This window comes from Paroedura picta, chromosome 12, assembly GCF_049243985.1.
Source record: "Paroedura picta isolate Pp20150507F chromosome 12, Ppicta_v3.0, whole genome shotgun sequence".
In the NCBI taxonomy this organism is placed as follows: domain Eukaryota; kingdom Metazoa; phylum Chordata; class Lepidosauria; order Squamata; family Gekkonidae; genus Paroedura; species Paroedura picta.
The window spans coordinates 52,768,662-52,794,106 of NC_135380.1; the positions used below are offsets into that span (position 1 = coordinate 52,768,662).

At 49.5% G+C, this 25,445-nt stretch overlaps 1 protein-coding gene and 1 long non-coding RNA gene across 6 annotated transcripts in view; both read left to right on the forward strand.

The window, feature by feature from the left end:
• The window catches only part of MED27 (mediator complex subunit 27), a 397,023-nt gene that overhangs the window by 179,375 nt on the left and 192,203 nt on the right, over nt 1-25,445 (forward strand). For 3 of the 5 annotated variants that reach the window (XM_077306392.1, XM_077306393.1, XM_077306396.1), the window contains exons 5-6: nt 11,185-11,292; nt 20,545-20,586. In XM_077306392.1, coding sequence (XP_077162507.1) covers nt 11,185-11,292; nt 20,545-20,586 — 150 coding nt within the window. The remainder of the gene's footprint in view (nt 1-11,184; nt 11,293-20,544; nt 20,587-25,445) is intronic. The other 2 variants (XM_077306394.1, XM_077306395.1) reach the window with 1 other exon arrangement.
• On the forward strand, nt 15,040-20,224 carry LOC143821913 (uncharacterized). The gene is made up of 2 exons (XR_013225967.1): nt 15,040-17,626; nt 18,535-20,224. It is a non-coding gene; the product is annotated as an uncharacterized LOC143821913 (long non-coding RNA).

Below are 25,445 nucleotides of genomic sequence, written 5' to 3' on the forward strand. Positions count from 1 at the left end.
TAATATGGCCACACCTGCTGGGTGTGAGGCGTTTAAACAGCAAGCCAGAGCAACGATGTTGCTTGAGCATTAAGATGACCCGTCAGTGCAGGTTGGATTCTCTTCCTTCATTGACCCATGATGAAGTTCTGCAGCGCCAACGTTCTCAGCAACTTTTCTTGGTTAGAAACCATGTTTTGCAACTGTGTTTTGCGACAGTGTTCATTTCAAACATTCAGCCCCCACAGAGTCTCAGTCCACTGCTCTCCAGATAGCTTCCAACATGAAAAATAAAACAAATCATGAACGATAAGTATGCTGCCATCCCATAGACCCAGTGGTCCCCAGGCTTTTTATCACCGGGGACCGGTCAACGCTTGACAATTTTACTGAGGCCATTGGGGGGGGGGGGGTAGTGTGAAGACTCAGCTGAATAATTCAGTATCTTCATAACTGAAAGCACTTTTTTAGATCAAGTGGAGTTTTCTCTTAAACCTTTAAATAAAACCTAAGTAGTTCTTTTTGAATCTCTTTTCAAAATGTTTTGGATATGGCCCAGGTTCATAGATACAAGATTTCAAATTATTGTTTTATATTGATAATATGAAAAACTAGCTTCAAAGCCCATTTATAAAAATGGGCTTTGAAAGGGGAGAAGGGGGAAGGGTAAGGGACACGCTGCCACCCGCCCACCCCGTGTCCCAGAGGCTCCTCTGAAACGCGGCCCCGCGCTCCTCCCCCCGAAGCTGAGACAGAACTGCAGGCCCACTCACCGGATTCGCGCTGGTCCTGTCTGTGAAGAGGCCGGGCGTGGGCAAGGAGGCCGGGCAGCACGGAGGAGAGGCGGCACCGGAGAGCCGGCTGCTGGCCAGCCCCCTCCCCGAGGCTTTTTTCCGTCTGCTGGCTGGCTCGGGGAACGGTGCAGCTGCTGCTCCTGGGGCTCGGGCGTCCGGCTGCAGGAAGGCAGCTCGGACTCCGGCTGTTTCGCGGCTGCTGGCTGGCTTCGCGGACGCCGCTTCTTGAAGGCAGCTCGGGGTCCGGCTGTCCCGCGGCTGCTGGCTGGCTTGGGGGACGCGGCTGCTGCAGGCCAGCACGGAGGAAACGCGGCCTCGTAGAGGCGGCTGCTGGCCAGGCCCTCCCCCAAGGCTTTGGCGCTGTTTTTCGTCGGCCGTTGGCCGCCTTGGGGGACGTGTTCGCTGGTGCTGCTGGGGCTTGAGGGTCCGGGCGCAGGAAGGCAGGGCGGACTCCGTTGGCGGCGGCTTGACGCGGACGCTTTCCTGCTGGTTTTCTGTGGGCGTTGGCTGGCTTGGGGGCCGCCGCCGGCGCTGCCGCTGGGGCTCGGGGGCGGGGCTGCGGAAAGGCAGCTCGGACTCCGTTGGTGATGGCCTGAGCCCTCGGGAGGCGCAAAGCGCCTCCCGAGGGCTGAGGCTGCCGGCAAGGAGCAACTGCGAGCGGCGCTGCGCACGGCTCGCAGTTGCTGGGGCTGGGAATCGGAGGGACCAATTGGCAGGCGCTGCGCGCCTGCCGATTGGTCCCTCCGAGTGTCTGTCCAGAGGAAGGGTCGAATCCGGACCCTTCCTCATCACGGACACATCCCGTCCTAGAACCCCTTAGCCTTTTATTTAGTCCGTGGCGCCCGCGGCGCCACGGGCGGTTTAAAGATTAGTGTTAGACAGATTAATTGTCATAATTTTCTAAAAGCATAACGTGGAGCCCATCTGTGGATATCGGTGAATCAAAGCCACTTTGGCATTAAACAGATTTGCCTGCAAATTTGGGGACCCCCACCCCGAAGCCCTGCATGAAAATCAGAACTCATTAAAAAGTACAGCCGCTCCACCTCGCCACCCGCCGACATGGCTGTCCCCACCCCTTCCCCCCTCCGACAAACCAGGCCTGGGGACACGATGCTGGAGCGCCTCCTGCCTCAGTCTCGGGCAGCCAGGCCTCTCCCCACCTCCTCCTCCTCCCCCGCCGCGGCCGCCAGGAGCCGCTCCCCTCCCCTTGTGGCTGGCTGATGGACTGACACATGCAGGAAGGGGCAGTTGCCCCCGCAGGCAACAAAGCCTCTCCCGGCCCCGGTGGTGATTGGGCGAGCCTGGGGAGGAAACACGGGCCGAGCCCAAGTGTTTTCCAAGTGCATCCTGCCCAAGTCTCAAAGGCTGTGCAAGGGTAACCCAGCTGAATTCCCAGCTGTAGAAGCTACAGAAAGTCACCCTCCAAACCTAGAAGCAACATGGGGTGACCGGAAGAAACAACCCAGGAAACAAAATCTGGTGGCCATCTCTGACCTCATACCTTCTTGAGCAACTCTGTCAGGGCTTATAGGTGCTGTTAAACGGCTAGGGCAGCCTTTCTCAACAGGGCAGCCAGCTGAGAAACCCCTGAAATATTCTTCCGGCTTCAAGAAACCCCAGAAGTGGTGCAATCCTGCCAAATATGGTTGGGAAGGAGAGCTCAGTACTCGGGGCCTCTACCCTTCCCACCCCCTCCAGGCCCTTTGTTGGCCATTATGGGAGCAGTGGATGGGTCAACATGACCATCTGTGATCATATCATTTGATAAATGCTTAACAAATTAAGAATATATATATATATATTAAAATTAACTCCCAACCATTCATGACACCCTTCCAGGGCCATCAAGAAACCCTGGGCTTGTGGGTTATATGCTATCACGTAACAGCAGAGCTATTGCTGGGGAGAGGAGGAGCGATCCACATCCACTCGGGATCTTTTGCTCCTTGGACAGCATCTTGAAACACTGGGTGGGCACCCAGAAAGTGGCAGTGGGTGTTGTAATGAGGCCCAGCTATGGACTCGTATAAAAATCTCCATGCTCCTTAACTTAATGGTACCTCCTCTGTCTTCCCTGTGCACTGAGTAGTCTCCGGGGAGGGCGGTATAGAAGTATGATAGATAGATAAATAGATAAATAAATAAATTAATTAAAAGGAGCAGGGCTTTGACTCGAAATCTTTCCAGCATTATCTGCTACGGCAGGTAGTATTAGGCAGTCCACGGTAATGTGATGTAAGCGTAATCTTTAAATCGCTCCGCAGTATTAAATAAAAAGGTAAGGGCTAAGTGGGAGGAGAGTGGGTGGGCTCTGTCCGGGATAAAAACTGAGGAGCGAATCAGGACCCGCGAAGCAGCTCCTGATTCGCTCCTCAGAGTGGCACTCCAGGGCCAAGTGGCCAGTTGGGAGGCGCGCAAAGCACGCCTCCCTATTGGATACTTGGCCCGTCTCCCAAACACCGTGCCGTCGACTATCCAGTCCTCCCGAGCCGCCATCCTCGCTAGATGGCCGCCAGGGAGGCGGCTCGCCCCACGCCGCTGGACTCAGGGAAAACTACTTTCCCTCTGCCCAGCAACTGCCCTTCCCCGCCAACAGAACTCGCATCTACCCCCTCCGCCTCCCCAGCCACCGCCAGTGCCCTTCCCACCCCGACCCCGAATGTCCGGCCCCGGCCACCGACGACCGCGCCCTTTCCACCCCGACCCCCCCACTTACACGTCGCTGCTTCCCCGCTTGGCCGCCTGGCCTCGGCCTTTGCCGCCGCCGTGCCCAGGCCCCCCAGCTCCAAGATGGCCACGCAAACGACGAGACCACCGCCGAGCCGCTCCGCCGCCAGCGGCACACCTACGTCTCACCGGCCGCGCCCCAGAACATGGCCGCCCGCTGCCGACCTCGCCTCTTTCAGGCTGCCATTGCTCTGCCACGCGCCCAGCCCACTGCCACTCCCTGCGATCCTCCCGATGGTGAGTCTGACCGCGGGAAAGGGGGCCCCCACAGCGACAGCCAGCAGCCCCGCCAGCCATTCCCAGCCGCCCGGAACCCCACGCTCCCACAGCTAGCGCCCGCTGTATTTACAGCACAGCGGGCTTAATTCCTAGTTTCTATAATGTTTTTAATACCTTACAGTTTGCCTTTTGAAATGGAGTATATCAGAGAAGGTGGAATGGGTTGGAAGTTCTCCCTGTTTTCCATAATTTCTAGAAGAGAGTTTTTGGTCCAGAATGTGGGGGGGGGGGAGGGGATCCAGGACTTGCCTGAGAAAGACGAGGTTTTAAAGTGGATATTCCTTTCAGTTTGGGTTTTGTTTCAGTGCATCCAAGTTTACCTTAATAACTTGGCGACGTCGGCTGTAGAGAAATATTCAAAACACAGTATACACTTGGACAACTGCTATGCATGCACACATGCTGATTTAAAAGTAAATGTTTTAAAACAGACAATATTGTTGCAGTGATTCTGTCCCGCCTGGGAGCAGCGCCCTAAATAACTGGTATTCAGTATTATTCATGACAGCATTTGGTTAGTTCTTCTGCCTACTTGCAGTTTTAAATTATTGATTCTAACTAGTGGTTTTTATATATTCTATTGTGTTTTATTATTATTTAGAATCATAGAATCATAGAATCATAGAATCATAGAGTTGGAAGGGACCATACAGGCCATCTAGTCCAACCCCCTGCTCAACGCAGGATTAGCCCTAAGCATCCTAAAGCATCCAAGAAAAGTGTGTATCCAACCTTTGCTTGAAGACTTCCAGTGAGGGGGCACTCACCACCTCCTTAGGCAGCCTATTCCACTGCTGAACGACTCTGACTGAGAAAAACTTTTTCCTGATATCTAGCCTATATCGTTGTACTTGAAGTTTAAACCCATTACTGCGTGTCCTTTCCTCTGCAGCCAGCAGAAACAGCATCCTGCCCTCCTCCAAGTGACAACCTTTCAAATACTTAAAGAGGGCTATCATGTCCCCTCTCAACCTCCTTTTCTCCAGGCTGAACATTCCCAAGTCCCTCAACCTATCTTCATAGGGCTTGGTCCCTTGGCCCCAGATCATCTTCGTCGCTCTCCTCTGTACCCTTTCAATTTTATCGATGTCCTTCTTGAAGTGAGGCCTCCAGAACTGCACACAGTACTCCAGGTGTGGTCTGACCAGTGCCGTATACAATGGGACTATGACATCTTGTGATTTTGATGTGATGCCTCTGTTGATACAGCCCAAAATGGCATTTGCCTTTTTTACCGCTGCATCACACTGCCTGCTCATGTTTAGTTTACAATCCACAAGTACCCCAAGGTCTCGTTCACACACAGTGCTACCAAGAAGCGTATCCCCCATCCAGTAGGCATGCTTTTCATTTTTCTGACCCAGATGCAGAACTTTACACTTATCTTTATTAAATTGCATCTTGTTCTCATTTGCCCATTTTTCCATTGTGTTCAGATCTCGTTGAACTCTGTCTCTATCTTCCGGAGTATTTGCCAGTCCTCCCAATTTGGTGTCATCTGCAAACTTGATGAGTAGTCCCTCCACCCCCTCATCTAGATCATTAATAAATATGTTAAAAAGTACCGGGCCGAGCACCGAACCCTGAGGTACCCCGCTACTCACCTCTCTCCAGTCTGATGAAACACCATTGACAACAACTTTTTGAGTGCGGTTCTCTAACCAATTCCCTATCCACCTAACGATCTGAAAATCCAGATTGCAGTCCTTCAACTTATCCATCAGAACATCATGGGGAACCTTGTCAAAAGCTTTACTAAAATCCAAGTAAATGACATCAACCAAATTTCCCCGATCCAGCAAACCTGTTACTTGGTCAAAAAAGGAAACTAGGTTGGTCTGGCAGGACCTGTTGGAGACAAATCCATGCTGACTTCCTTGGATCACCAAATTGTCCTCCAGATGTTTGCAGATCGCTCCCTTTAATATCTGCTCCATTATCTTCCCCACAACAGAGGTCAGACTCACTGGTCTGTAGTTTCCCGGGTCATCCTTCCTCCCTTTTTTGAAGATCGGAATAACGTTTGCTCTTTTCCAGTCCTCCGGGACATCTCCAGTCCTTAAAGAGGTTCCGAAGATGATGGACAAGGGCTGTGCAAGTTCTCTGGAAAGTTCTTTGAGTACTCTCGGGTGCATTTCATCTGGACCAGGGGATTTGAACTCATCCAGTGCAGCTAAATGCCTCTCGACCACCTCTCTATCCATGTTAACCTGCCACCCAGACACTATCCTTTGGCTACAGCCATCTCTAGATGTGCCTAAACACTTAGACCTGTGGGAAAAAACAGATGTAAAATAGGCACTAAGCCTTTCTGCTTTCTCTGCATCTTTCGTTAGAGTTTGTCCATCCGCACCCAACAGCGGGCCTATTGCCTCCTTTACTTTACGTTTGCTCCTCACGTAACTGAAAAATCTTTTCTTGTTACAATGGGCTTCCCTGGCCAATCTTAGCTCACTCTCAGCTTTGGCCTTTCTGATGATTGATCCACAGTGCCTAGTAACCTGTAGGTACTCTTCTTTAGAGCTCTGTCCTTCCCTCCATTTCCTGAACATTTTCCTTTTCTTTCTTAGTTCCTCTTGAAGTTCTCTGTTCATCCAAATAGGCTTCTTAGAGCTCCTGCAGTGTTTTCGTCTTTCTGGAATAGTCATTGATTGAGCATGCAATAGCTCTTGTTTGAGTAGCGCCCACCCTTCACATACTCCCTTCCCTTCCAGCATTCTCGTCCATGGTATGACACTCATCATGTCTCTGAGTTTATGAAAGTTTGCCCTACGAAAATCCAACATCCGCGTCTGGCTACAAGCTTCCTTGGCTCCCCATCTCAAAAGGAATTCTATGAGGACATGGTCACTTCCCCCTAGGGTCCCCACCTCCTTCACCTCATCCACCAACTCTTGCCTGTTGGTCAGTATTAAGTCCAGTATGGCTGAACCTCTTGTGGGTTCATCTACCATTTGATAAATGAAATTGTCAGCCAGGCAGGTCAGAAACTTGCATGACTGAGGACGCTTCGCAGAGTTTGTTTCCCAGCACACATCTGGGAAATTGAAGTCACCCATGATGACAAGGTCCTGCCGTTTGGATATTTTCTCAAGCTGCTCACAAAGTGCAGCATCCACATCCTCTCGTTGGTCAGGCGGTCGGTAGCAGACACCAACCACCACACTGTTTGTTTTCCCCTCGCTTATTTTCACCCAGATGCTTTCCACTGTAGATATGCTCTCCTTCACTAGAATTTCCTGACAGGTAAGCCCTTTCCTCACATACAGTGCCACTCCTCCACCTCTTCGATCTATTCTGTTTTTTCTTAACAGTTCATATCCATCCACCATTACATTCCAGTCATGAGAATCATTCCACCAAGTTTCTGTGATGCCTACTAGATCATACCTTTCCATCAGCATGAGAAGTTCCAGCTCTTCCTTTTTATTGCCCATGCTTCGGGCGTTAGTATAAAGACATCTGAATCCTTTTACTTTTGGTTCCCTATGAGCTGGCCTTGCCGGTTGGGCTGCCTCCGATAGTTTTCCTTCCATACACTCCCTATGTTGATCGTCTCCTTCCCCTAGTGACTTTAGTTTAAAGCTCTCCTGATGAATCTCCCCAGGTTCCTGCCAAACACATTCTTCCCCAGTTTCGATAAGTGCAGTCCATCAGGTGCTAGTAGGCCTTCCTCAAGAAAGCCTATCCCATGGTCCCAGAAACCAAATCTCTCCTGCCGGCACCAACTACGCAGCCAGTGATTCACCTCCATTATCTTCCTCTCCCGACGCATTCCTCTTCCCTTGACAGGCAAGATTGAAGAGAATACCACTTGTGCCCCCATTTGCTTGAGCTTCCTCCCCAGATCTTGATAGTCTTTTTTAGTAGGAGCGATGGTATTCAGGGACATGTCATTCTTTCCCACATGGACCATCACAAATGGGTAGCGATCCGTAGATTTGAGGAGTTTGGGCAGCCTTTCTGAAACATCTTTAATTTTCGCCCCTGGCAAGCAACACACCTCTCGGGTTAGGGGGTCGGGCCCAGCCACGTGGCGATCCATTCCTCTTAGCAGGGAGTCTCCAATTATCAGTACTCTCCTTTTTTTTTTCTTCTCAACTCCATTTCCTTCTGTCCCCGTGGCCTCTTCCCTTTGTCTTAGAGTTTGTTTTGGGACCTCTTCCCTTGTTGACCCTTGCACCTCCTCTGCAAGGGCCTGAAATCTATTCTGGAGCTCCAAAGGCCCCGAGAACTGTCTCGCCCTTCGCCGTTCAGTCTTTTTCCGAACTGCCCGCAGAGGCTCCCTATTGTGGTCAATCTCCTTGTCCTCTTCAGGACTGGTTGTATTCTCTTTATTCTCTTTATTCCATGTTGCAGAGCTCTGGACTACGAACTCCTCCCCTTTCTTACTTTGGGTCAGAGTAATAATTTTGTTTTCTAATCCCCTAATCTTTTCCTCCAAAAGTTTTACCAGCTTACACTTGGGGCAGCTGTAGTCCATCTTGTCTTCTGGGAGGAAGGCAATCATGTCACACTCACTGCAGATGATGGGATGAGTGTCCTGGAGGTCCATTGTAATGTCTAGGCAGTGCAAGTACTAGGGAAATATAATCTACTGATATAATCTACTGATTCTAATTGCTCGGCCAAGAACCCCAGGCTAAGAGCCACAGGCCAAGAGCCCTTTGTCTCTTGCCAAAGGCTCGCGCCTCTGGTGAGGAGTAGCCCTTTTTAATCCTCCCAACAATTACCCAGCAATCACCTCACCCAGGCAGAACAATAGCCTCACCTGGTCAGCAGCAACTCTCCCCAGTAGCTCTCTCCACGTGCTCTCAGTTGTCTGAGCTTACAATTTACATTGTAAGCTACCTTAAATTCCTGTAAGGTACAAAGGCAGCCAATAAATGCATAAATGCAAGACAAAGAGAGAGGCAGAGAAAGACAGAGAGGTGGATCCTTGTGCTGGCAGTAAGTGCCCATATCTGACACCATTGCATGTAGGCCATTGTGTCCTGGTGATGCTAGTGTGAGTTTCAACTGCCACCCACCTTACCCCACACCTACAGCACGACTTAGAATACCAAGTCAGGCTGCAGCCAGATACAGCTCTCCCAACACCTGCCGCTGCTCTCTTTTCGCCATCTCCCTGGCTTTGTGTTCTGCACACTAACAAGAGAGACAGAGGACCATGGTGAGGGGAAGGCCACAGATCAGGCAAAAAAAAAAAAATGCAGCAAGGATTTCCTCTGCAGCAGCTCCGCCGCCTATCTCAGTCATTCCCAGTAGGCTCTCCCACACCGGGTGCTGCCCATGCAGTCTGTTAATCGGCTTTTCAGTGGCATATCTATTCCGTTTCCATTCTGAATCTTTTTTTTAAAACATGGCAAGTTTGTTAAACCGATCTGACAAAGGGAGCTTTGAGTTTGGAAAATATTGTTGGTCTCGAAGGCATTTCTGAACTTGAATCTGGCTCTTCCTCTGCAGACTGACATGACCCTCTGATGCTTTCTGAACCTTGAAATGAAACCATTTTAAAATTTTTATTTATTTATTTATTAAGCTTTTATATCGCCGTTCCCTTAGGCTCACGGTGTTTTACAAGATAAAAATTGCAATAAAACCCCTAATTAAAACCATTAAAACCAATCCACACTATCAACGTTATCAATGTTTAGGCAACAGGCGAGCACTAACTAACCCCACTAGCCCCCCCCCCCCAACCGCCCCACGTTATCCGAGGGACATCAGGTTGCTAATATGGGTGACGCAATCAGATCATTGAGATCTGTTTGCTAGAAAAAAGAATGAATTGCTTGAATATAACAGTTTCGACATATCTTTAGAGCGACTCAAAATGCATTATCTTAGAAACAGGGGTGTGCATTCAGCTCTTCCTGAACCAAAACAAATACCCAGATAATACCTTATTTGTATTTATTTGCTCTTCTTTCCATCGGATATAAAAGAGGGTTATTTGGGCCCTGCTAATTCCCCCAAAATTCAGGATTATCCGGGGAAGCAGGAAAGATGCACGTAAATGACATTAAAAGAGTGCACAAGAAAAGGAGTCCAATCAGGCACCTTTAAGACCAACAAAGATTTATCCAAGGCGTGAGCGTTTGAGGGCATGCCCTCTTCCTCCCTCCTTTTACATGCTGCTCTGGGTGAGGCTGAAGCTTCAAGAAAGTGCTTGAAAGGCCAGCAATAACTATAAATGCCTTGAGCTCTATTACAGGCTTTGGGGACTATTAGAGTCAATGGTCCCCTTAGGCTATAATGGGAATCATACCTGGTTGTGGGGTGGGGCTGGTTTTTGAGCTCAAGGCACCAAGTTTTTAGCAGAGCTTCTGGTGCCTCTCCCCCAAATCCTCCAAGTTTCTAAAAGATTGCACCAAGAGGTTCAACCCTGTGGGCTCCCAATGTAGGGGCCCCCATCCTCCAATGGTGGGAAAATCGGCTAAAAAAAAATAGATTCCCCATTGATTCTGATAGTACCATAGGGTATAATGGAACTGGGGAAAAAAGGATTTTCAGGGGGGGTGAGAACCCAAATCTATAGTGGTATAGAAATTTGGGCTTTTTTGTGCACACCCCTAGTTAGAAATATTGAATATGTGTTTCTTTCCTCTCAAGTATTTTTAAAAGAATGTAATCTTCATGTTAACTTTCTTCTGCTCTTATGGTTGTTATTATAGTTACTAGAAAATAAGCCCGCTGTAATCAAAGTACAGCGTGCGCTAGCGGGGCTGGTGAGTTAGGGGTCACGGGTGGTGGGCATCCGGTGAGGCGTCCTGGCCCCCTCCACCCGTGGCCTACCGGAGTGTGTGGGCGCCAGGCAGGAAGTGGCGGCGGGTGGGATGGAGGGCAGGAGAGAGCTGGTCGCTGGAGTGTGGAGCGGCTCGGCGTGGTTCCTCCGCAGTTTCAGGCGTCAGGTGGGCGGGGTGGGCGGCGGCGCCACTCCAGCACGGTGCTCAGCCGGCCGCTCCTGGCTACGTGGGCCAGCGGGCGAGCTGAGCTGTGTGCGGGCGGGGTGGACAGCAGCCGCGGCGATGCGGGGACGTCTTGTGGTGGTAATGGCTGCGGTCGGCCGCATGCGAGCAAAGTCGCTTTGCGCCTCCCGATTCATCAGTCGGGCTGCAAGGGACCAATTCTGAGCCACGCTGTGTGCGGCTTGCAATTGGTCCTTGCCACCGGACTGACAATCGGAGGGCCCTATCGGCAGGCACGAAGCGCCTGCCGATTGGGCCCTCCGGTTGTCAGTCCGGGGGAAGGGGCCTATCGGCACCCTTCCTCATCCCAGACAGGGTCCGCCCTTGGGGCCCTTACTGTTTTATTTTATCAGCTCCACTAAGAGCGGTTAAAGATTGTTAGAGAGTTTTGCTTTTACATCTCTCAGTGTTGCTGTCTTTTCCTTGGGCAGGTTACCTTAGGGAAAGTGTTAAAAGTCATCGTGGTGATGCGGAGCCTCTTCATCGACCGCACAATTGTAAAGGGGTATCATGAAAACGTCTACACAGAAGATGGCAAGGTGGGTGTTGCTTTTTTCTCTGTCTTCCTGGGATTCCAATGACAGGGAAGGAGGCTCCATTTCAAGATGAGGAGGCCTTTGCTGATGGTGAGGGCTGGGCGTAGGTGGAAGAGGGAGATTTTGTACCAGTTGTTCGGTCAACTAGACAAACTCCGTGATGCGGAATTAGGGCCCAGTCCTAAGCTGGCAGTGTCTGAGAGGGAGTGCTGCATTTTGAATGGCAGCTATTAAAGTGTAACCTGTTTCCGTGAGCGATTTGCTTCATGAAACACTCACCCTGCTTGAACCCCTAATTTCTCCTGGCTGCACGCACTCCATATGGCTTTTTGTAGAGCGTTAGAGGATGCTAATGGGACCTGACAGCCTTCGACTCGGCTTGTTCCTCTCTTCCGAGGAGAATGGGCTCTTTCCAAGGCATCCACCCAGGGTTCACCTTTTCCCAGTAACAAGAACTAAGCGCTTCTGTCTCTTGCAGTCTTCCGCAAGCTCTCGATATCTCTTTCCTGATTATGAATCCCATTAAAATACAAAGTTCATTTCAACCAGGCAAGTACTTGGCACCCATAGGCCATGTTATAATGAGGAGAGGATTATATTTCAAAAAGGAAGACTTTCTTATAACACACAACATTGTGTTATGTACTGACCCTGCGCCACAAGCTCCTCAGCTACGTTCCTGTCAAAAGACAAAGATTGACTGCTCTGCTAGAAAGAACGCGGCGTTCCATTTTCCAAGTCAAAAGAATCTCCTGCTAAGGGAGAGATTTCAATAGATGTCCAAGATCGCCCCATCTTTAAACCAGATTGCCTGGTAACACCCAGGCTGTGATCAGGACACGGCTCAGAACTTCTCAGAGATCCAGGAGGCAGGAAATGTGTCACCCGTGCCCTGACATTGATTGACAGCATGAGCCAAAAAAGGGATTGTGCATGTCTCCTGGGAACCTTGCCTGGTAGGGAGCCGTGTGCATGCCACAAATAGATGAATGAAGGATGCTGGTACTGCAGACTCCGGGAATGAAGTTCTCTCACACTTACCTTAAGAAAGTTCTTTGGCTTTTCTATCCAGAGCCCTGTTTTTACACAAAAGCAGTTGGGCTTTTGTAGTAGAGCTGAAGCAAGTCTTGAATTTGTGCTTGTTCCACCTCCCAGCATCCACATTGTCTCCCTAGCTTGCATGCTAATTCTCCTTGATGGGTCTTGGACCAGGCTGGAATAGTGAGCTGGAAACCCATTTATTTAGTATTTTTATTCTGTCTTGCTCCCCAGTAGAGAACCGGCTTGGTTTAGTGGTTAGGACTTTGAATCTGGCGAACCGGGTTTGATTCCCTGCTCCCCTACATGCAACCAGCTGGGTGACCTTGGGCTCGCCACAGCACTGATAAAGCTGTTCTGTCCGAGTGGTAATCTCAGGGCTCTCTCAGCCTCACCCACCGCACAGGGGAGAGGAAAGAGAAGGCAATTGTAAGCCACTTTGAGATGTCTTTGGCATTTCTGCCAGATGACTCTCTAGCCTCTGCTTAAAAACTTCCAAAGAAGGAGAACTCGCCACCTCCTGAGGAAGCCCCCACGAGGCATATAAGAACTGACTCTTATTCTTATTCAAAGCAGCTTGGTGAAAAATAGCTTAGGTTTACAAATACAGTATATAAAATGAACAAAAATGAAAAGTAAAAAAAACATTTTTGACTGAAGTACACCAGGTACACCATGCTGTCTGGAGCTGTCTGCCCATGAGGTTGGGAGTTCGATCCCAGCAGCCGGCTCAAGGTTGACTCAGCCTTCCATCCTTCCGAGGTCGGTAAAATGAGTACCCAGCTTACTGCTGGGGGGTAAGCGGTCATGACTGGGGAAGGCCCTGGCAAACCACCCCGTATTGAGTCTGCCATGAAAACGCTAGAGGGCGTCACCCCAAGGGTCAGACATGACTCGGTGCTTGCACAGGGGATACCTTTACCTTTACCTTTACACCAGGTAGGTCCAACTGGCCAAGGTCACAGACTAATAGGCCATTCATTTTAGAGGTATGGATTTGAACAGTGATTGGCTGCAACTGAAGATCCTTGCTCCACGCATCAACTGCAGCGGGGGATGGAGATAAAAGGTTGGGTTGAGCTTGGAGGCAAGGATGCCTTCTTATGGCATCTTCTCGGAGAAAGCGATTGAAGCCACTCCTGGCCTTGCTGGCTCCCTTCCTTCCTTCTAATCTAAACAGAGGGCACACTGAGTGTGGTTAGACAAGCTTATTCCAGTTTGTCAGCTCCCAGGGTCAGTGGATGAAACAGAGTAGGAAGAAAAGGAAGAGCTTATCTGAATTAGAAATCCTTCTCTCAGCATTAATTATACCTGCCATATATGTAAAGAAAAGTTAAGTTGAGGAGGGTTTGAGGGAGAGGTTTGCCATCCTGGGCAGTAGCAAGATAGCGTAAGAATTTATTCTTCTTGCCCAACTAGAAACCGAAAATGCCTAGTGACACCTGGTGATATTTGTACTGTCATTGGAACAGGCTTATGGTCTACTCCAGATTGCGTGTTGCATAATGCTTCTCCTTCTTCAGGGGAGAGGGGGAGGGGTTGCCATTTTTGCCAAATCCAGAGATGCCGGCTTTCTCTTTCCTGTGCTTTCTCGCTTGGATTCTTCTGCAGTCTCCTTTGGCCCCGCCATGGGACGGATGCATTTTAATTAGCCATGTAGCAGTTGGCGCTAGTGGCATCGTGCCACCCATAATATCAGGCATCTCCTTTCTGCGGCACATTCCGAGCAGTTGCTGCTGGTGATATTCAGGTTCCCAAACAAACAAACCTCCGCAGCTCACCCTTTGGGGCAGACTTGAAGCTGAACCATTAGTTGCCTGCCCAGTTCTGCTAATAAAAATCACAACTGCATTAGGATGCCTTTGCCAATCTTGGCTTGCTTTGTGTTAAGTGCTGGAAATGGGGCAGACTTGGAAATGGGCATCCTGGCAGAGCAAATTGCTCAGGTTGGCACCAGGTGAGCCCAGGGGCTCGTTGGAGTCGGCATGTGAGGCAACCTGGGGTCTGTTAATGCCGCTGCTTCATTAATTACCCCATATCAATAAGAAAAGGCCATTTTTTTGCCTCCCAGCCTAAGTGAGGAGAAGAAATAGTGGTATCAAAGGAAAGCTTCAAAGACAGCCAGGACTGTCTCTTGAGTCATTTCTGATCCCGGCATTCTTCCCACTTCAAAGCGGGGTGTGTGTGTTTGGGTAAAGGGGAGGGGGGCTGAATCCGATTTCTCTAATAAGTGTTGGCACCAGCCCTGTTTGATATTAGATGCAGGGAACATTTTGATTTGTTATCGCCTTTGAAATCGTTCAGACGACCTTCAGAAAATGGCCTCTTGTTACTTGCGCCAGGGGTGGGTGGGAATCGAGGGGCAGTGGGAGAAAGAGAGAGCGAGAGAGGCCCAATTTAATTCACATGCAGAGGATGCCTTGAAATTGTGCTTTCAGCAGCTTTTTAGTTACAAATGTGTGTCTTGATTGAAAGTGAAAAGTTGAAGAATAATAGACCTGCAACCATGCAATGCTTAGCCCCCCTCCTCCCCCCCCCCGCCTGGTGTGTCTGGTTTCTGGGCTGGCGGGGATTCAGTGCTGTTTCATTTTAATTTTTTTTTTAATGAAAGGATGAAGGAAAGACTGCGAGACAATCTGGTGTAAAGCTGTGCTACTCAGATGGACTGGGGTGGTGCCAGGCATTTGGATGCTTTTATTTTATGGAGAGACCCATCCCTGTCCCCAGTTTAGAGCATCCCGGTCCAGGGCTGGCTGCACTGACTGGAGCACATGTTTGTTTTTCTGTTTGGGTACCCAAAGTGGCCTTCAGCATTAGCCTCCTTGTCTGCATTTCCTTCTGAAAACTTTGAGGTAGGTTAGGTAAGAGACAGGGACTGCCCAGGGTCACCCAGTGAGCTTCCACAGCAGGGCTGGGATTTGAACCTGGGCCTCCTGTTTCCTCTCCTTACACTCTCACCACCAAACTGCACGGTTACAAACTATGCAGGCAGGGATTTCCCCATTAAGACATTCATTGCTAGCAAGTGGCCCCCAACCGTGGTGCACCTGAAGGTCAACCTAAACAGGGTAAAGTGAACACTCCATTTGGGTTGGATTAGGATTTGGGAAACCCAGGTTCAGCTCCCCAGTCAACCTTGGTCCAGGAACACATTCTTAGCTTAGCCTATCTCATAGGTCAAGATGGGTTAGTCAGTCTGTAGCCGTAGAAAACAGCAAGTGTCCAGGAGCACCATAAACACTAGGGATGTCTGCTTCGGTGGGACGCAGCCGCTCTGCGCCAAAGCAAACTTCCCAGTTAAAGACTAACAAAATTTGTGGCAGGGGAGGAACTTTGGCGAGGCAGTACTTAGGTCTTCAGATACAGTGAGCAGGGACTCTTGAAAGCTCATATGCGGCCACAGAAGGTGCTGTGGGGGTGCCTGAGGGATCTGTCCTGGCTCCTGTGTTGCTCAACATATTTAGAAGTCGTCAGACTTTATTGCACTAGACCATAGGCCATTGCAAGATCAAATATAAATTGTTCAGTACCATAGATTAGTTCAAAACAAACACAGATCTATCACAGTTACCAACTAAAAAGAGTAAAAATGGCATTGAACCCATACACTCTGCTCATCAGCTATTAAGAATATTCTCAGAATTTGCCACAAAGCCTGCGCAAATCTTTCTTGTGGATCCTATGGATCCTATGACTGTTAGGTGGGTGGAGAAGTGGTTGACAGATTGCACCGAAAGGGTGCTTGGAAATGGTTCGTCGTCTTCTTGAAGAGGAGTAATAAGTGGAGTGCCTTTTGGATCTGTCCTGGGCCCTCTGTTATTCAACATAATTCTAAATGATTTGGATGAAGGAATAGAGGGAGAGCTTATTCAATTTGCAGGTGACACTAAACCAGGAGGGGTAGCAAAAGACACTAGAAGACACTAGAAGAATATAGGGTGATCTTGACAGGCTAGAAAACTGGGCTAAAATGAATAAAATAGTGATAGTGATAAATGTAAAATTTCAATAGTGATGAATGTAAAGTTCTTCATTTAAGTAGGAGAAATCATATGTGTCACTTAAAGTTGGGTGAGACTTGTCTTGCCAGGAGTATGTGTGAAAAGAATCTGGGAGTCTTAGACATGAGTCAGCAGTGTGACTCAGTGGCTAAAAACGCAAACAGGATTTTGGGCTGTATTATACTGTCCAGATGTTACCACTTTACTCTGCTCTGGGTCAGCCTCACTTGGAGTACTGGGTTCAGTTTTGGGCACCCCAGTTGAAGAGGGATGTAGACAAGCTGGAGCATGTCCAGGGGAGGGCAACAAAGATGGTGAGGGGTTTGGAGACCAAGACATATGAAGAAAGGTTGGGGGAGCTTCATCTGTTTAACCTGGAGAAGAGACGAGTGAGAGGGGATATGATAACCATCTTCAAGTATTTAAAAGGGGTCTCCATCTTTGGAAATTATTAAACAGAGGCTGAATAGCCATCTGATGGTTGATTCTGTGAAGGTTCAGGGTGGTGGCAGGTTACAGTAGATGAGCAATAGGGTTGTGAATGTCCTGCATAGTGCATGGGGTTGGACTAGATGACCCAGGAGCCCCTTCCAACTCTATGATTCTATGACCTCATTTGGAGTAATTTGTTCAGTTTTGGGTACCACAACTGAAGAATGATGTAGAGAAACTGGAGCATGCCCAGAGGAGGGCTACGAAGATGTTGAGGGGTTTGAAGACCAAGTAGTATGAGGAATGGTTGAGGGAGCTTGGTCTATATAGCCTGGAGAGATGACAACTAAGGTGATATGATAACCATCTTCAACTACTTGAAGGGCTGTCAGATAGAAGTTGGAGCAGAGTTGTTTTCTGTTGCCCCAAAGGGTCAGTCCAGAACCAATGGGTTGAAATTAATTCAAAAGCATTTTTGACTAAACATCAGGAAGAAGTTCCTGAAGAGTATTTCCTCATTAGGCTTCCTTGGGAGGTGCTGGGTTCTCATTCTTTGGAAGTTTTTAAACAGAGGCTAGTCATCTGACAGAAATGCTGATTTTATGAACTTAGGCTCTTGTGGCCCTTCCTTGCATGCCCAGGGAAAGGCTGGTTGCTAATTTGGGGTCAGAAGGCAAATTTCCTCCAGACCAGATGTAGTTTTGAGTTCCTACATTGTGCAGAGGGTTGGACGAGATGGCTCAGGAGGCCCCTTTCTACTCTATGATTCTATGACTTTTGTTTTACCTCACAGGGGTGTTGTGAGGATAGAATGGAGGAGAAGAAAATGATGGAAGCTGCTTTGAGTTCCTTTTGGGAACAGTGAGGTATAAATGAACTAAACAATCTTCTGGGTGGCCCCTGGGTTTTGGCTCCTGTGTGGCACGGAGTGTTGGACTGGAGGGGCCTTTGGCGTGATCTAGCAGGGCTCCTGTTACGTTCTTAACACTCTGTCGGGGCCAGTGGCACTTTGTATTCCGATACTTGGGGGACAGAAGTGGGAGAGCTTCTGGAGTTCTGGCCTCCTGTGGGCCCCTGGGTTTTGGCCACTGTGTGCCACAGAGTGTTGGACTGAATGGGCCATTGGCTGGATCCAACAGGCCTTTTCTTATGTTCTGGACAGGAGAGGTAAAAGCTAATGCAGCGGTCCGCAACCTTTTTCGTGTTGCGGACTGCTGCCAAGGGGTGAGGGGAGAGGGAGACCTGGGGCCCCGTGCAAATACGCACACGCGGATTTGCCACGCATGGGCATTTGCACTCCCACGGGTGCAAACATGCATGCGCGATGGCTCCACACACGCGTGCATGCACAAAACTGCTGCGCGTGCGCATTTGCAGCCCCACACTGCAGTTCCACGCATGTGAATTTGCGCCACCAGCGTGCGCTCCCCCCCCCCCTCCTGCAACAAGAAGCTTGCCGGGCCGCAAGCTAATCGGGCGCCGAAGCAGCCTGGCGACCTTCTCGTTGCGAGGGGGCGGGGAGAGGGAGCCGCAGCCTGGTGCCGAGGCCCAGGGGTTGGGGACCACTGCTAATGAACAAGATACTGGAATTCAGTCACTGCTGTTTTGTGGCGCTGGACTGGCCCTCGTAAGCCATTCTTAATCAATGTGGGACTTTTAGTAGCCACCACAGTCTAGAATACCTTAAATGTTACTTATTTTCCCTGCCTTCTTCTGAAACCTGGTCAAAAGCTGTTTCCTGGCCTTTTAGTGTCATATCATGTTATTCTTTCAGCCACGTTGCTCCTGAAACACAGCAGACGTCTGAAATGCAGATATACAACAATATCCTGTGACCTGAACTTCCACTTCACAAGGATCTCTCCTCACCCCCTTCTTTTGGGAGTCTGCAGGCCGTGCTCAAAGGGAGCGGGGATGCTAGGCCAGCTGTCCGGCTTAATTCAGCAAACGGTTTTCTGTTTCAGTTGTCACCAAATTGCTTATTTTGTGGACACGAGAAGGGTGCCAAGGAATGCTTTGGGATGCCCTTGCTGTACACAACTGTTGTGAAGCTGCTAAACATTCACCTGGATCAGCAGAGTCTGTTCCAAATGAATCGAAGCGATCGTGCTGCCAGGGAGGGAGGTGTGGTGGCCCAAGAGGGGCTTCTCTGCGTGTTTTTAGACAGTGGCTGTACTGAAAGGTGCAAGAGCAGGACAAGGTTTACTCCTGCAAGATTCTAGGGCAGTGGTGGCAAACCTACGGCATGCGTGCCAGAGGCGGCACTCAGAGCCCTGTCTAGGGGCACATGCCCCACCACCCCGGCACAGAGTTTGCTGAGTCAGCCTCTCCAATTTAATTCAGCGTCTTATCCAGCTGGTACAGAAGTTTGGGCAGAGTTGCCATCAATATGCAGATGACCCCCAGCTCTTCCTCCTGATGGATGGCCGCCCTGACTCTCCCCCAGAAGCATTAGCCAGCTGCCTGGGAGCAGTGACAAAATGGATTAAGCAGAGTCGCCTGAAGCTCAGTCCTTCAGAGACGGAGGTCCTGCGGCTGGGTAGGAAGGGTCAACGTAAGGAAGTGCATCCACCTACCCTGGACAGTGTGCAGCTCTCAACAGCTCACTCCGCCAGGAACCTGGGCATGATGCTGGATACTTTCCCCTCAATGGAAGCTCAGGTCACAAGGGTAGCGTGGCTGGCATTTTACCATCTTTGTCAAGCCAAGCTACTTGGCCCCGGAACACCTAGCCACAGTGATCCATGCGACCGTCACCTGTAGACTGGACTTCTACAACTCACTCTACGCAGACCTGCCCTTGGCCTTGATCCGGAAACTACAGCTGGTCCAAAATGCAGCAGTCAGGGTCCTCACAGTAACACCATGGAGGTCCCTCATCCGGCCCATCCTCCATCAACTACAGTGGCTACCAGTCAAATTCCAGCTCAGGCTAAAGGTTCTGGTAATTACCTTCAAGGCCATACACGGTCAGGGCCCAGCATTCCTGAGGGACCGCCTCTCTGCCTATGCCTCTCAAAGAGCTTTGTGCCCTGCCACCGCCAACCAGCTGGTGATCTCTGGCTTCAAAGAGGCATGTTGGTCCTCAACCAGGGCCAGGGCCTTCTCGGTCGTGGCCCCCACCTGGTGGAATGCGCTCCTGGAAGAGATCAAGGCCCTGACGGAGCTTAAACTGTCCCACAGGGCCTGCAAAAGGGAGCTCTTCCGCCAGGCATTTGGCTGAGGTTGGCTGGAATCAGCAACACCTGTTTGTCTCAGAAATCCATGTACCTAAACTGAATCATGGACCAGTTTGATCCTTGTTGTTGTTGTTATTTTTCCCATTGTTGTATCTATTCTATGTAATGCAGAAACAAAGTTCAGTGTATCATTTATGTTCCATGTGAACCACCCTGAGCCTCAGGGGAGGGTGGTATACAAATGTAATTAATAAATCAAAATAAATCATATTAGCTACGCTTTAATATTGGAACTTGTATAGACTTTAATGGTAGTTACATTTCCTCTCCCCAGTACAAATCATCCCCCCCCCCATTATTAATGTTTTGCTCCTATTTCTGCTGTGGCTGGCTCCCCTGCAGGTTTTGAACCAGCCTGATGGACCCTGTTGCATCCCCACCCGCCTTCTCTGTAGAATAAAAATGTGCTTAGCCAAATTGAATTGCCACTGTTCATTTTTAGAGTGTTAATGGTTTGGAGCTAATTGTTGGTTAAGCAGAAAGCTGACATGAACTTCCACAAACTGATGCGTGTTAATATGAGGTTTTCTTTTTACTCCCTACAGCTGGACATTTGGTCCAAGTCCAACTATCAAGTATTCCAGAAGGCAAGTCACACTTTCTTACTAGCACTCGTGTGTGTGTGTGTGTGTGTGTGTGTGTGTGTGTGTGTGTGTGCGGGTGCCCGTGCGCATCCGTGCCTTTCATATAGTCTCAAAATAATTAAGGTGTGGAGTGTTTTATCTGCCACCTGAACTGTGATGTGTAATATCAAGGGGAGCCTATCCTGTGCTATGGATGGACCTGTGCAGTGAATATGTCCCTCTCTCACGCCTGCTTTCATAGCCTGATGAATGTAATGAGGACGGGCAAAGTGTTTTGTATGCTCAACGTCCGATGGGAACTAAAAGGAGAGATGTAAAATTGCTGGAAATTTTGAAACCTAAAAAAAGGTTTGTTTATTCTTGGTTTTTTTCTAGAGGAAAGACTAGAAATGGGGGGGGGGGGAGGTTAGAAGCATAGAGTTGGAAGAGGCCATATAGGCCATCTAGTCCAACCCCCTGCTCAACGCAGGATCAGCCCAAAGCATCCTAAAGCATCCAAGAAAAGTGTGTCTCCAACCTTTGCTTGAAGACTGCCAGTGAGGGGGAGCTCACCACCTCCTTAGGCAACCTTAGGGTTGAAATATAGGCAGTAGTTATTTTCCTGGGAAATCTAAAAACGTATTTTGAATTTTTGCCATATGAGAGGTAGGAAAAATAAATCTTGAAGACAGGAAAGAAATTCTGTAGTAAACAAAAGAAAGTGTATTTATTTGGACAGAGATTCACTCATGCAGTCACAATAGGTAGGGCTGCCACAGTGTTGGGATATTAAGCTGAACCTTGAAAAGATCAAACTTTTTAATGTATGGCTATTAAACATATTAGAACATATTAATTGTAGCCAAAGTTATCTGTTCCACATAATATATTTCCGGAAAGGTCTTGGAGGAGGAGCGTGTCTCACGGCTTAAGTGCCACTCAGCACTTAACACCCACTCACCTGGCTGCCCCGCCCCTGAGTGCCTCCTCCTCCAACCAGTTTGCCTGTCTGTCCATCGGCCAGCCAATTGCCTTCTGTCCCCCACCCCTGACCAGCCCTCCTCCTTCCACTTCCCTCTATGGCTCAAAGGCTGCAGGTTCCACGCATGCACATATAAGTAGGGTTTTTCCTCAGTGCTCCTTAAAATTCCTGAATATTTTCATTGGAATAATGGAGAGAGCCCTCAGGCTTTCTCATGATATCTGTGGGGTGATATAAATGTTTTCATATGTTTAGAGGACGTTTGTTTTAGTGCTTTCCTCCACTGGAGACATTTAGAAAGGCTTCAGTCTTTTTCATTCTGCTTATTATGAATCTGAAAAATCTTGCTTTAAGAAGCATTTTAGTCACTCTAAAAGAGAAAATATTTCATAGGATTTTCCCCCAGTGCTGCATCCAGTTTTCTGTTGAGAGAATGGGAGGGGTGTCTTGGGAGAGGCTCCTCCCCCCCCCCCCGGCCCTTAACATCTCTAACCACAAGATTCTCAACAGCCCCTTTCCTGGGGGCTCTTGCTGATAAAGGAGGAGCCCAAGGTGAGCAAGGGGGCAGGAAGAGGCGCGTCAGTTTCCATAAAAGTCAGGGGCGGCATCCCTGGACACTCTAGGATTTGAAAAACACTATGGCCGTAGCTCTCATTTCCTCCTGCCGGTGCTTAAGGCTCTAGCTGGCAGTGAAGCAGACCAGGCAGGATGTCAGCCACTATAGCAGAAGATCTGCCTTCTCAACTTTCAATAAATAGTAATAACGATTTTATTTTTATAGCCCTAGCCTGCCCTACCCGATTGGCTCAGGGCAGGTAACACAGGATTCATACATTCTATTGATAAACCGTTTTTAACAGATAAATTATATGAATTGAATTACAATAAAAATATATTTGTGAACCTCCTTCTTAACCTTATAGAGGGAGCTTGATCTTGTTGGGCAGTTGGCAGTTTTTTGGATGGGCTCCCCCTATAAGGTTAAGCAGTTCACAAATATAATATAATTTAGCATAATTTAATTTGGCTGTTCAAAAACTGTCTATTGATGTAAAGGATGTCGTCATTTTATAGGTTTCTTTAGAACAACCCACCCACCAGAAAGGGTTCTGTGAGCCTTGAAGCCCTCGGTTCAAAGACTGTGGCTGCTTCACTTCATTCCCTTTTTATGTGCACCTGCCAGGGAGCCCGCTCCTGCCAGAACTTGCTTGACCAGAGTCCCAGGACGCTCCGCAGAGAATTGCTCCACGCATCCCCTTCCTCCCACGCTCTGGGCCAGGTGTGCCTCCCGCACGCCTTCGGGGGTCTTGGCTGTTTCTTCCCTGCCGAGAGGGGCTGCCTGCAGACAGTCCTATCCTTTGAAGGTCAGGACTGTTCTGTGTGAACCCGACCCGAGTCGAGGTGGTGGTGGTTGGGGGGGGGGGGGGTTGCCTGTATAATTGCCTTTTGATCCCTGTGGCTTTTGTCTCTTTTGAAATAAAGTACTGAGGGGTTTTTTTTGGCCGTAGCTCTGAGTTTGCCTCTTTTGGGGAGATGTACCCTGGTGCACAACAGCACCTTAGCTTTTGTCAGTAACACACAGATGGTCTTACAGCGACACCTGGGCTGTCTTACAGGTGCGTGATGGATTGCATGCTGAGAAGATCAGTATTCAAAGCAGGGTTCCCTGGCAGTGGTGGTTTTCCTTTTCATGGCACAGCTACAAGAGTAAGGTGACCAGATTGTCCCACTTTTGGAGGGACATCTGGGGGTACCTGGCAAATAGTACTTATGTTGAAATTAAATATATATATATATATATTACAATACTATTTTTGCATTCTATACGTTCTATGAAACTTTTTGTTTCTCCATATAGACTAAATTTTTAATCAAGAACCACCCCCCCCCCCCCGGTCAATGGTGTCCCGCTTTACCAATGTTACAATCTGGCCACCTTATACAAGAGAGTACGGTATATTCTCAGGTGCACTCTCAGTTCATATTCGAGACCAGCCTTTTTCAACCTCTTGACTGTGGAGGAGCCCCTGGAATAATTTTTCAGTTTTTGAGGAGCCCTAAAAGTTATGCCAGTTGGCCACGCCTCCCTTCCCACGCCCCACCAGAATTGAGGTCACCACCTGCTTTAACAGGCATGTTCAAGGATGACTGGGTGGGGAGAAACAGGAGGCGGTTTAAGGCAGGAGCAGGCATGCAAGTGCATGAACCCTGAGAGAATTCACACTTGAGAGGGGGACCAGTGGAAGTAGTTGGTTGCCTAGATTGTGGCCAAGTCCATTAAGACAGGAGGGCAAGCCATGCACCCCCAGTTGGGAATCCCCGAACTAGGCAGTTCTCTGAATTATTTTATTTGTTTGTTTATTATTTGTATGACCGCCGCTCTTGGAAACTGGCTTGGGGCGGTTCACAGTATTTCAATACAAATACAGTGCATTAAAACCATTAAAATTCCCCATTAAAACCCCATAAACAATCTCAGTCACAATGATGGCGATTAAGAAAAAACTATTGTCATACAGGCCTACTGGATGAGCAGAAGAGATCGGATGGGCAATTGGGCATAGGGTGGCACATTCTGGGGAACCAGGCCAGTCTAATACTGGCCTCCCCCTCCAGGGAGAGGGGCCCGATCTTAGCCCCCGGGCCACCCCCCTGGCGGAAGAGCTCCGTTTTGCAGGCCCTGCGGAACTCAGAGAGCTCCCTCAGGGCCCGCAGCTCTTCCGGGAGCTCATTCCACCAGGTAGGGGCCAGGACCAAGAAGGCCCTGTCCTTGTCGAGGCCAGGCATGCCTCCCGGGGTCCTGGGATCATCAGCAGGTTCCTACCTGCAGAGCGAAGTGCCCTGCGGGGGTATAAAGAGATAGGCGGTCCCTCAAGTATGCAGGACCCAAGCCGCGTATAGCCTTGAAAGTTAATACCAAAACCTTGAACCTAATCCGGAAGCAAACTGGCAACAGAGGCTGAACATGGGACCACCGATTTAGTGAGGACCGTGCAGCTGCGCTCTGTACCAGCTGTAACTTCCAGGTTAGGGACGAGGGTAGGCCTGCGTAGAGCAAGTTACAGGAGTTTAATCTAGAAGTGACCGTTGCATGGATCACAGTGGCCAGGTGTTTCGGGGGCAGGTAGGGCTCTAGTAGCCGAGTTTGGCGCAGATGGAGAAACGCTGTCTGGGCTACCTTGGTGACCTGGGCTTCCATGGAAAGTGAGGCATCCAAAATCACTCCCAAATTCCTGGCTTGGGGCACAGATGACAATTGCACCCTGTCCAGGCAGGGAAGATGTGCTTCCTGTTCCTGCTCCCTTCGGCCCAGCCAAAGGGCTTGAGTTTCAGGCGGCTCCTCCTGATCCATCCATTCACTGCTTCCAAACAGCTGGCAAATCTTTCTGGGGGGAGATCCGGCTGGCCATCCATCAAGAGCTGGGTATCATCAGGGAACTGGTGACACTTAAGCCCATAACTCCATACCAGCTGGGCCAGAGGACGCATTTACATGTTAAATAACGTGGGGGAGAGCACCACTCCCTGTGGCACCCCCCATGGGAGTGCAAAGGAGTCGGATAACTAACTCCTCCCCCCCCCCAGCGACCCTCTGTGACCTGTTAGCCACCCTTCCAATCCCAGTATCAGTGAGGGGTGAACCAAAAGCTCGTGGTCAAACACATCAAATGCAGCTGTCAGGTCTAATAGCACGAGAATGGCCGACCCGCCACGGTCCAGCTGGCACCGGAGATCATCTGTCAGGGCGACCAGCACGGTCTCCACCCCATGTCCAGGACGGAAGCCAGACTGGCATGGATCAAGGGCCAAAGTTTCCTCCAAAAATGCCAGGAGCTGGTCTTGCCCAGGAATGCAAGATGCGATCCCGGGCGGTAGCTGGCGGGGTCCTGTTTCTCCAGGG